At 37.8% G+C, this 12,287-nt stretch overlaps 1 protein-coding gene across 1 annotated transcript in view; it reads right to left on the bottom strand.

The window, feature by feature from the left end:
* LARGE1 (LARGE xylosyl- and glucuronyltransferase 1) overlaps positions 1 to 12,287 on the bottom strand; it is a 194,084-nt gene that overhangs the window by 129,165 nt on the left and 52,632 nt on the right. The window contains exon 3 of the mRNA XM_027886630.1: positions 6,713 to 6,795. Coding sequence (XP_027742431.1) covers positions 6,713 to 6,795 — 83 coding nt within the window. The remainder of the gene's footprint in view (positions 1 to 6,712; positions 6,796 to 12,287) is intronic.

Genomic DNA, 12,287 nt, shown 5'->3' on the forward strand with positions numbered 1-12,287 from the left:
GGTCTTTCTTCAACTCCTCAAGCTAACTCAAAGCACACATGTTTTGTTTGCTTATTTTTAACACATATACCCAACTTTCCACTGGGCACATCAAGAGAGCTAAAACAGCCCACATGGTAGAGGCTAGTTATATCTTGTACAGCTAGAAATCACTACACTGTAAATGGTGACAATACATGCAACTATGGAGTAATATGGATCAATATATGGCAATTGTGATAAACTTCTCCTACAAAACTAATAGGTTTTTGAAAATTCCCAGTATTCATGCAAAGCAGTACGTTTGGAAATCGAGATTTCTAATGTCCCGGGTTTCAGAACAGGCAGCCCTTGAACACTGAGCCCCAGGTCTTCCAGTTTCCTCACTACAGAAGCAGGTATTGAAATGGCCACAGAATTTCTCACAAGGTCCATAAATACTTAATCTCATTTACCTCAAGGATTTTGAACATATGAATTTTTACCAACTACAACTTTTCACAGTTTCTGCTACATGGAAAATGCTGATGCACTAATGTCTTAATGTGGTGAAATGTAATTTCAAAATATGGGTATTTCCCATCAAGTGGAATTTCTAGATTTTAAGCACTCTATTTAGAAAACTGCAAATCTTCATACATTAAATTATTTCCACTTGTCTTAAGATCAGAACACTATTTGACAAAATAAACCATATGTAAAGAGCACACATTTATTTTCCTAAATTACTTTCCTCAAAAGTGAATGAATAGAGATTCTGGCCAAGATTTTCAAGCATGGATGCTTAAATACAGGCTCTTAGACTTAAATATAGGAGCTTGAATGAATGCTCTCATTTTCAGAATTGCTGAGGTCCTGTAAAGTTAGTAAAATGAAAAGATGTCAGTAATTTTAGAAGTCAGACCATGAATTTAGGATCCTGTTCCAAGATACCCATTTCCCTCTATTTTTTTTTTAATCACGATATCATATTTTGCATTTGAAAACTTGTCCCTAATCAGAGTTATGATCTGCTTGCTCAAGCATTTGTGGCCCTTTCTTTTTAAATAGCCACAGTCACTGAGTTAAATACAAAAATCTACAATTGATAAAGGGAGCAGGGAACCAAGACTCACTCTTCCCTTCTGTATGATTTGAAAAGCAGCTGCTTGGCTGCTCGGTAGCACAGTTCTCTCTGCAACACAGGAATTTTATTTTCTAAGAATATAAAAAGGTCAGTAGCCCAGGGGGTTTATTTCCAAAACCTATATTTTATTAAGGGAAGCACAACAAGGTAATACCTTTTATATCTGTAACAAATGGTTACAAGAAACTTCAAACAGAAATTATAAAAGGCAGCTTGGGAAATTTTTTTTCCTAATGCCCACATGACAATCCCTCTCTCATACCTGGAGAATTTTAATGTGAAAATCATTAAGATTTTTCATACCCCTTCACATCCAGTATTGATTAAAATGATCCCCAAACTATTCGAGAGATCTTAAATATGCGCTTGCTACATCACTTATGGATCTTCTTGTTTAAAGACGTTCTCTGGGAAGTAAAAAGAGATTTCACAGACAGATTTTTTTAAACATTGCTTTCTCCATTATGCCTCTATTGTTAGGACTGCTAGAAAATACAAAAAGAAGTGTGCATTTTGATGCATTTATATGGATCAGAGAAACCAGGTCATGCTTTATAGTTTTTGCCAGAAGAATCTCCCACAAAATAGACTGACATGTTAGAAAAGTTGGAAACAATGACAGAGGTTTTAAATTCTCAAATTAATTCCATCAAGGCAAAGTGGTCTCCATGGAATATAGCCATTAGATTACATAAGCTTTAATTACCAGCCAGAGTTGACTTGTGACTCTTACTTGGAAATTACATGTTATCCATTTTATTTAATTTAGATTTTCATTTGGTTTGCCTTATTCTACTTGTTCTAAGAAAAAAAAAAAGTTCATTATTCATACAGCAATCTGTAACACAGTTTTATATTCTGATCTTAAAAATGTTTAGACATTTGCTTAACTTTGAGGTTATAAACAGCCTTCTTAAAGGAAAGAGGCTACTTCATATTAAAAAGCTTTTACCTAGTTGACTGCTTGTGTTTACATACCTTAGAAAACTACACCCCCCCCCCCCAATTACTATGTCACCAGTGCTGAAGCATTGATGGAGGCACTGCTAAAGAAGGAAATGCAATGACTCTCTGAGGAAGATAGCAGGGGAAAAAAACCCCAAAACCTAACACAAAACCAAGCCAGTATTAGCTGGCACAAAAGAGAAGTTAATTTTTCACAGATTGTCAGGTTGACCCAACAGCCAGCAACATGTTGTAACTGTGTAATTTTGGTCTTTGTTCCCAAATGAAACATAGTGTTTAGCATGTCTTTGGAAAATAAAAGATATATTAAAAACCATTTTAGCTCTTACTCAAGACTTACCTGAGCAGAGAGAGAAATGATCTTTGCAATATGAAACATAATTGTGGACTGTTTCTGTGGCCCTCTAAGCTTTAGAATTTTCAGAAATTGAGTAAAACACTGAAAATCACCAATTAACTTGGATCAATAGTTGCAAAAGATTGAAGGAGAGTTATCAGCCACAGGAAACTGCTTCAGTTTTTAAAACGCAATGCAGGTGCTTTTTGCATACTACTATAAGCACTCTTTACAAAACTACTTGCATTTCATTGTGCCCATTTGACCCAATACATTCAGGTTTTGATGTTTAGACTTTTGGTTTGGGAAAAGTAAAGTTAGGTTGCACTTAGCACACAGTGATACGAGCTTGGCTTGTGTTAAACTGACTCAGAGATAATTTCTTTTAGCCTGAAATAGATTTATAAAATCTGTCATAATTGGGAACTAGATGTGCAAGAGAGGAAAGTAGGAAAGTTGCAGGCTAGGACTGAGTGCTCATTCCACAAGCCTCCCTCTGTGCAGCGCTGCCAATGCATATTTATCAGACTGCAAACCCTGCACTATCCCAGCTCTGCTGAGTCTCCTCCTGAGAACAAACTGTCAGTTATGTCAATCTGGGTGTTAAAAGCTGCTGGGATTTTATGGCTGGAGCATACGCTTTCTAAAGACAAAACTGGAATCAAGCTCCTTTACCACTGGGAATGAAACGCATTTCTGAACTACGGTGTCCTTACGTGGAATCAACCACACTACCCCTTTCCTCTCCTCTTCCCACTCTCTGGAACCTGAAGACAGATAGAGTTTCTCAAATGGTCTGAACATGTAGCTTGCCTGACTCTCGTGATATATATGGTATGACTACAATCAGAAACTTGCTTTTTTAGACCTGTGGAGAGCTGAAATGTTCAATATGCAGAATTTGCCGTACATTCATGCAAGAGAGAAGAGACAGCACACTCCGTCTATAGAAACTCCTGTGGCTTTTATCCTTAATGACCCAGCATTCCTGCTGTTTTGTGTCTCTATCTAGCACTCTAGCTCAAAGTTGGGGGCATAACAAATATGTTAATGCACCCTGGGAGTAGAATGACATGGCCTCCTTTTCTCAGAGCTTTCCTGATAGCAAAGTAGGAATTTCCTACAGGAGTAGGGTCTTTAGGTATCTCGTTTTGTACCAAAATGCACAGCTAAAACATGCTTTAATTACTAAACAAGACAGAAATGCTAAAAACATCACATGACATCTCCACGAATTCCAGACAGATTCACTGAAATCAGTGCTCTTACAACAAACACCAGTTGAGGCGCAGGAGGACAGGTGAGGATATTAAGCCTGGTTGCTCTGGCAGGTCAGTTGTTTAACCAATAGATTGTATTCAGGGTATATAAAAGGAAAAATAAAATCTCTTTGACAATGCTACTAAGTGGTCATCTGGGATTTGTCAAAGATGAAAGCTGCAGTTCTTATCAGCTGTAAATTTTACCAATACTGATACTTCTTTGTTTAGCAAGATGTCTGCAATTATTTTTACTGACACTTGCTTAATTAACAGGATGTCCATGAAACTTATCTTGTTGAATTATAACAAAAGTTCCTTATTCCCTCATACACATAAGATTTTATGAACAATCTATTACAATGCTGGGAGGCATGTTTGTTCTGTTCTTGCAAAACTGTACTTGAGATTGAATGTGGTGATGCTATAGATGAAGGGCCAGTAGCCTAACTTCAGAGATTAGGATAGCAAACTTCCTGTTAGGCAAACGTCTCCATTGGAAACATACTGTCCTTTCAAATGTCTGCTTTGCTTGGCTTTTTGGACAATGCCAACTAGGATGCACTCCCTGGTGCACATTTAGAGGTTAGAAGAAGAGACATCTCCATGCCTGTTTTCACTGATGACCCTAAGGCAGATGGTAAACTTGCTGCTGACATCACGAAGCATTCAGTATCTGCACCAACCACTTCCAACTCTCCTAACTCAATTCTCCTAATGCAGTATCATGACCTGTGTCCATCCTTCATTCCTACAATTAAATAGATCCTAGCAACTAAAAGAAGCCTTCTTTCCAATTATCATCATTTCTGACGTGCATACTAGTCTCCAAGATAACACTGTTTGCATGTGGCAACCAATGCAAGGAAACTTGGTTCTAAATCAATTTTCAGCTGAGCTTGTTGCTTCTTTGTTGTTTATTCTCCATTCTTCCTCACAATTGCCACTCCAAAGATAAAGATTCAAGAAAGGACTGCTACTGAAGCGTGGCCATGTAGCCATAGCATCAACTGATGCTTAAAAAGCCTGTGTTTTCTAGAAGATAAGGAAGAATTGCCTGTAAGAAGCTCTGTCCTTTTTGAGAAAGTACTCTTTTTCTGGCAAACAATTTAATGACTGGTGAGAAAAGCTAGTTCTAGGCAGGAATGGACTTAGATTTGTCTTTAAGTATGTCTTGAGCAAACAAGGGAGATAGGTTATCTTAAATGTAACTAACTGTACTAAAGTTTCATTAGCTATACTGGACTTTATCTTGATCACCTCTGCTGAGCAAGACAAACCCTTTGAGATGAGCAGTAGTGCTAGCCAGACAACAAATAGGCTTTTGATAAGGGCAGAATCCAGACTTAGGAATACCAATTGTAATTACCTTTGTTTTGGTTTAATATTTTAATTAATTATTATTTAATAATTTAATTATATAGCAGATTTTTTTATAAATTTGCTAATTGCTCAGATGAGTGGCTTATGTAAAACAGGGGCATTTCCTTTAAGTAACACAGAGAGAAGCTGTTTAAACCTTTGAACTGTGAGATTCCTATTATTTACAAAACACTTGGAAACATATTGATTAAAGTCTTCTCAAAATGGATGCAAGTACTAGGAGAAAAAACATGGAGAAACTAACCACAGGGATAACTCGTGTCACCACAAAAATACGATTTTCCATGAAATTGCTTAGAAACAACAAAGTAGACAAAACCTCCCCACATCCTTGCAATATAAAACCAGTTTACACTGAATAATTCAAACCCCTAACTGGATATAGACATAGTTTTAAAATTCAACAGAATTTTAGCATTCAGAAAAATTCTGCACTGAAAACTACAGAAATTTTTACTGTTGTTTTGCTTTTGTTACGTCTATTTTAGCAATAATTTTTTACTCCTAGCCCTCATCTAACATGAATATGCTACTTCTGAAAAGACTTGGAAAGGCTGTGTGTGGATAGTGGAAATTATTTTCATATTTTGGAGATTAAACAGTATTTACTGAGTCTTATTCTATATTGGACAAGGTGAAAATTTATATTATTTTACAAAACTTACTAAAAATAATATAAAAAGGTGTAATAAAACCATTGTAAAGGAGTGATTACTAAGACTTCCAGCAGAAGACTGGAGGCAAACATAAGGAGCAAAATGTGGGGCTGGAATGCCCCACTCATACTACCTGTAAGATATCAGCACATGACATGAACAAGAGTCACCCCTCAAGCATAAAATTATCTTTCAAATAAAGCAGCATATTGAAACTACCTCCTGTTTATACTGTAAGCATATTTTATCAGTCTATTTGTCCTGAGTCAAACAGTCTGATCACTTCCCTATTTTAATCCACTTTATGCAACATTATTGGAAAAAATCTCTGAGAGACATTTCTAAACTGGACAAGGGATACTCTCTTTTTTCTGTAGCTGCTATCTATTAAGGGAATTGGTTATTTTGTCTTCATTGTGCATTTATGCCCCTCAATTTTGGGATCTAACTGTGCTCCATGTGCTAAAAGCAGGTTGCAAAACCTTCTGAGTGGCTGCAAGTAGCTGTTCCAAAGCCAGAATAACCAATCTGACTTTAATGAAATAGTATATACTGAGTGTAATAACAGGTTTACTTCAAAAACAAATGTCTAAATTGGACGCTGGAATAGTCAAGTAACCAGTGTGAATTTATCATCTACACCTGCACTACAAACCAATGCCAGAAATAGTCTAAATGAATACAATGCTGTTATTACTATTATTATTATTATGTTACAGCATTCAGGACTGTGCAGATGCTTTACAGTAAAGATGGATACTGTCCCTAAACACACAATGCAACAGGGATAGCAAGTGGATCTGTGATCACTCTAATTCACTGTAGAAATCTTCATACAGGTGAATCTATTTGTGGTGAACACAAATTTCATGCTTCATTCCTTCCAAAGAAAAAAGCAATCAGGGAAGGGAATCCAAATTTCTTTTGAAGGCAGGGACTAAATGCAATAAGAGTTCATTTAGCCGTAATCAGATATACAATATATAAGAAAAAAAAATACCTTTACCTGTGAAATAAGACAGACTTGACAAGTGTAACAACATCCCGACTGGCATTGTACCCTGCACAAACAATGGCAACGTGGATAGTCTGTGGGAGAAAAGGAACAAAAAGAACAAAAATGAAAGCCTGCTCCTGTGTTCTGTCATTCACTAAGGAGAGCACACACACAACAGTGCTATTATTTAGTGGGGTGACTGTTAAAGATTTGAGTGGGTGTTTTGCAGCTGTTTGCAGCCCACTTGAGGCAGTTCGTTAAAAACATCTTAATTGATTTATAACACCATCGTCATTCCAAAGTCATTACTACTCCTAAATTACATCAGATGTTTGAACAGAATTGCATTTATTAGCTAAGAGCATATATGTGTATGTTATGTACACGCCCTCCCCAAGTAAGCAGCACACACAATTCTGAGTATGGAAACATGCAGACATTTTTAATCTTCTCAACTAAAGTTTAAAATTATGACAGATAATTAGAAGCGGATATGCTCTTAGAAATCTTGTACAATTTCTTCATTATGCACAGCCACTAAGGAAAGGGTGAGCAAGCTCTCGTGGATGAGCATAACTGGGACAATTCGTTTGCCAGGGCTGGATGCATCCCAGTATTACGATGGGACACGAGCTGTGAAGGCAGGTCCACCTCCTTGAATGTGACTACCAATATGGGCTGCACTGGCAGTGTTAATATGAAGTTAAATACAACCCCCACAAACACATTCTCTCCACCTCACAACGCTGGTAAATTATCACTTATTCTGTGCATTCTTACCTCCCTTTTAGCATGAGGCAGAGGTTTCCTCATCTCTTCAGGAGGAAAGGGAAAATTGAAAAGGCTCTACGAGTCATTATTATTTATGCAGTAAGTACTAATCTGAAAATGTGTTACATTACTGTGCTCTGGTTTTAAAATTAGCCATTTTTATTCCCTAGGGACAGAAAAAAATTAATCCTAGCAAGTTCTGACTCCAAGTTCTGTAATACTCGGTTTCTTAGTGGTCACAGAAATGAAGGAGAGTTCACCATGCTGGCAGCACAAAGCTGCCATTGGGGACACAGCTGTGAAACTGCAGGGAAGCCTCATTTGGCTTCCATTTGAAGCTTGGTTAGCTGGTTTCTCACGCACACATCTCTCATTTTCCACAGAATGCTCACTATGCTGAGAACAAATGAGGAATTCTGTCTCTTCACACAGTCACAGATTCCCAAAGCCTGGCTTATAACAGAAGCAGATTTACACAAGAGGTGGCATGTGATGGGCACATCTAAAGAGTCCACAGCCCCATCCATTACCATCACCTCGACCAGGGCACAATTTGAATCATAAAACTGCCAAGAGGCTGTGCCATTGTGGAACATCCACATGAACATTGCAGCTGCCTCCAGCCCTAGAGTGTGTTTCATAAGCTGTGGTACACTTAAGATCTGAGGTTTTAAGTGGACTTGAATTAATAAGACAACTGTCTGTCCAGAAAGGTGTAAGAAAGAAAAGATATTGCAGTGTATTTTGGCAACAGCTCTGTTGCCAATGCTTTAAATCTATGTTAAAGTCAATGGGAGTGGAGCATGCTCAACACTTAGCAAAAATTGACTGTGTTTCTCTCTTGTGATAAGAGGGGAGAACAGAGGTTGCTTATTAACGACTTCTATTGCAGCAGGAGTTTGTACTGTACTCATGAGCATGGGTTCCTATGGCTGTACTCATTCCTGATATCGCACACATTGCCTCCTCTCTGACTGCCACCTGGTCCTTCTCAGGCATTTGGAAGACCTAAGGTTCTTCCCTTCAATGCCAGTTAAAATTAAATTATCTGAGAAGAGTTTCATGCCTGCTTTAAACATTTCACCCAAAGATACTGGATCAACACAAACATTTTAGGGGTTTTGACAGAACAGCACTGTCCTATCACTGTCAACATAATTTTATACTACCTCTACTTGCCAGAAACACTCTCCTTACAGTCTCTCTCCACCTTACAACTCCCCTAAAAATCAGTTTATTCTGTCAAGGACTTCCCCACATCTGTACTCCTTTTACTAAATCAGTTTGTTTCAGAATTATAATCATGCTTTCCTCACTGTCTTCTAGTAGTTGCTGTTGCCTCGGATGCTGTTTCAGCCAGGGCACAGTGAAAGCAGCACATATTACTCTTCTGAATGTTCTTTTTCAGTTCAGAGACACAGGTATCCATGTACCTTCTGCTCAGCCTCTCTGTGGTGTTTGATATTACATATGACTTCTACTCCTGCCTACAATCAGTTACACAAAAAAGCCATAATCCTCAAAGAGAACAGAAATCTAGACCTTTTTTCCGAAGTTTCTGCCTGCAGCATGCTGCAAGACTCAGTCTGTTCCTCTCCTTTTCCTAATTCACTTTCCTCTCCTTCATTGTCTCACTCAAACAAAATCAGTGGGAAAACACTGATAAGCCAAAATGAAGTCATCAACCTGAACTGTCTGCAGATGTTTGTATCCTAAAGGAAAAAAAATTATTTCCAGTTTTCTCCACGTTTGTTCTAAATGCATGTTTGGATAGCGAGCAGCTGGCTGTAGCCAAATTCTAGCATAACAGGACAACAGTAGCTGGAAGAAGAAAGCACCTCAAAGAATTTTCATTCTCCTCAGCATACTACTGTAAACATCAGCTCTCAGATTTTGAAAATTGTCCTCTTTTCCATCCGCAGATGACTAGAAGATTGTATCCCCCATCCCACCAGAACTGGCCACTGTGATTCACACAACCTCTGGACTGAACACTGCAGCCAACACCCAGCAGTGAAGCCACAAAAACAAAGAACGTTCCGACTTCCACAAAGTGCATCAGCCTGCCTGCCTGGCTCAACATGGCCCATCAAACCTCTCACACCAAGGCTCTGCACGTTCCTTACTGATGATGACATTCCATGATCATTCTAGATAATTCTAGTCACTTTCTAGCCTCGATATTCAGAAGTCACTGGGAGTCTAAACTGAGCTTCTTTGAAATGTTCATCCTCCTCCAATGCTCTCTTTAAAGTGAATGATAAACAAGTTCATGACTTGTTGCAAGTCCAGATTCAGGCCATTCACTGGAGATGCTTTTGGATAATGTAACTCATTGCAGCAACAGATGAAATGATGATACATCTTGCTTTCCAGACTCAATGAATTCTTCCTCTGTTTATACACGTAGATATGAATAGGTAAGCAAAACACTGTGGAAGTTCATCACATAATTCTTCCCAAAGGCTGAGGATCAGGGACATAAACAGAACTATTTTTAATTGTAAATAGTTTAGGGAGCTCTTGGTCCATGTATTTACAGGAAGTACTTAAAGAAGCACTTAAAGAAGTTAAGCTTCCTTAGGAAAGGGATACACTAACATAGTTTAGAAACCCTTCAGCCGCTACAGGCCAGGAAAAACTGTTTCTGAATGCATTATTTTATGTAAGGCTATTCTGGGATAATATTAATGGGAAGAAGAAGGTTTTGGGAATCCAAAACCACATGAAGAACTGGGCCTTAGATCCCATATTGATGAGGAGTATATGGTGCCTAGATGAATAGATGCTAGGTTTTTTTCCTTCTTGGGCTACTTTTGGAATTATGAAATAATGAGTTTTACAAACTCTAGTTAGTTCCTATAGCTAAAAATAATCTTTGGTAAAACACTTCATACTTCAGTAATTTTCCAGTAGTGATAGCTAGGCCTTCCACTGTAGATATTTAATCCTTCATAAGTAATTGTTGAATGTGATTAAGAGATATTAGAAGTATGTTACAAAATGCTTGTATTCATAGCATATTTGTAAATACACTACAAATAGTTTACAGAAGCAGGTAACATCTGCTTTTCCTGTGTTACACTGTTTAGGTTGGTGAGGGCCTGGTTTTGGTGGCTGTGGAGCACTACACACTTAACCCTATTGAACAACACTGCTGAGAACAATAATAAAAATTTGCCTGTAAAACTGCTTCAAATATGAAGTATTTTGCTAACCCATTAAATGCTATACTACTAATTACCAATTTCCTAGTATAAAATCACTTTTGAAAATATTTATAATTGCCCACTTAATTCCAAGAGCATGCTCAGTTTATGGGGGCACAAGCTGGAAAGATATGGTGATAACATAGTAAGAAAGAGGCACATAACTGTGTTAGCTTCCACTGGCATTATGCTCTCCTTCTGAAGCCTGTTGTGTGTGCCGACATCTGTGTAAGGACTACTTGTACTTTTATTTTCAAGGTTTCTGTTTAAGTTGTCTACTACTGGGAAGGCATGACAGGCTGGGACTCTGATTTTTTCTTGCAGTGTAATGATGGTCCGTTTTACAACATCAGAAGAGCTCTCCTGTGATGCAACAGAGTAGGAAGCTGTGGCTGGAATGCAACAAACCCACAGCTATTTGATATAGATCACAACTATTATCACACAGATTATGCTTTATCAGAGATTTAATGTTCATTCATTGTAACTGCATTTTCAAATGATTTAATCATCATTAAAGACCATCTCAAATTAGATTCTGAAATGTTATCTTTAGTAAATCTCTAAGAACAGACTCAATCAAATGAACAACCTATTCCTAGCTTTCTTAGTCTCCCACAGAGCCCCAGTCTTCTCAAGAACCCTCGTTCTTTACTACCCAACTTGCTGACTCTCAGTGTGATAAATTCCAGGGTCAGAAGCTAAAAAAGATTTAGTTTGCACATCTGAAACGCTGAAAACAGAGAGCGAATGGAGTCAAGAAATCCCTCACGCAAACACAGAACCAGAATCTACAATAATAGCATAAATGATGAGACCCTTGGCAAATCTGATAATAAGGAAGTTTAATTTCAACTTCCATTGCTGTTACTGAATTACTGAGTGAATTCCCTAGGAAAAAGAGTAGAAAGCTATTTTCCTATCAAAATAGTGTGCAGTGAGATAGGGGGATGGTAAATAATGTCAGATTTTGTATTTTATATAACCATTGCCTCCAGCACAATGCTAAACCCCACTGAGCAAGCAAACTTATTGGCAAAACACATTATAACTGGAAGGCCATTTAAACTATTCCTACTTTAAGCTGCTATTTTTGTGTTCCAAATTGGTTGGTACATTGAACAACTGAACTGAGATTCAGCTCATCACTCCTTGGCATAATAATAGGGGAGAAGTGAGGTTTGCTTATTGATGGCCTGAACCTTCCCTGATTAAAAGAATTGCCAAAATGCTCTCAGTGAGGAAAATCAGACCCTCATTATCTGGAGGAGGGGAAAATGAAAAACAAACCCCTCTTTTTCCCACTCCTTACAATAATGTTGCTTCCTTTTTTTTCACACTGACAGACAAAGATAACCAACTGGGAAGCAGTAACTCATTCGTTAACTGTATTTGATATTTTCCCATTCAATAGAATTTATCTCAAAAAAAAAAATTAGGACTTCTTCTTCCTCTCCCACTAATTTTCTTTCAACTTTTGAGTGGCAAAAAGCAAGATAAAAGGTGATAAGGTTTTACCTTCTTTGTAGAAATAAATGGAGAAAGCTACTTTTGATACCTTCATCAGCTGAGACTGGCACAAGGCCTTTAAACAAGATTTTCTG

Source organism: Empidonax traillii, unplaced genomic scaffold (assembly GCF_003031625.1).
Source record: "Empidonax traillii isolate 1590-97213 ecotype Southwest subspecies unplaced genomic scaffold, ASM303162v1 scaffold191:size1449129, whole genome shotgun sequence".
NCBI lineage: Eukaryota > Metazoa > Chordata > Aves > Passeriformes > Tyrannidae > Empidonax > Empidonax traillii.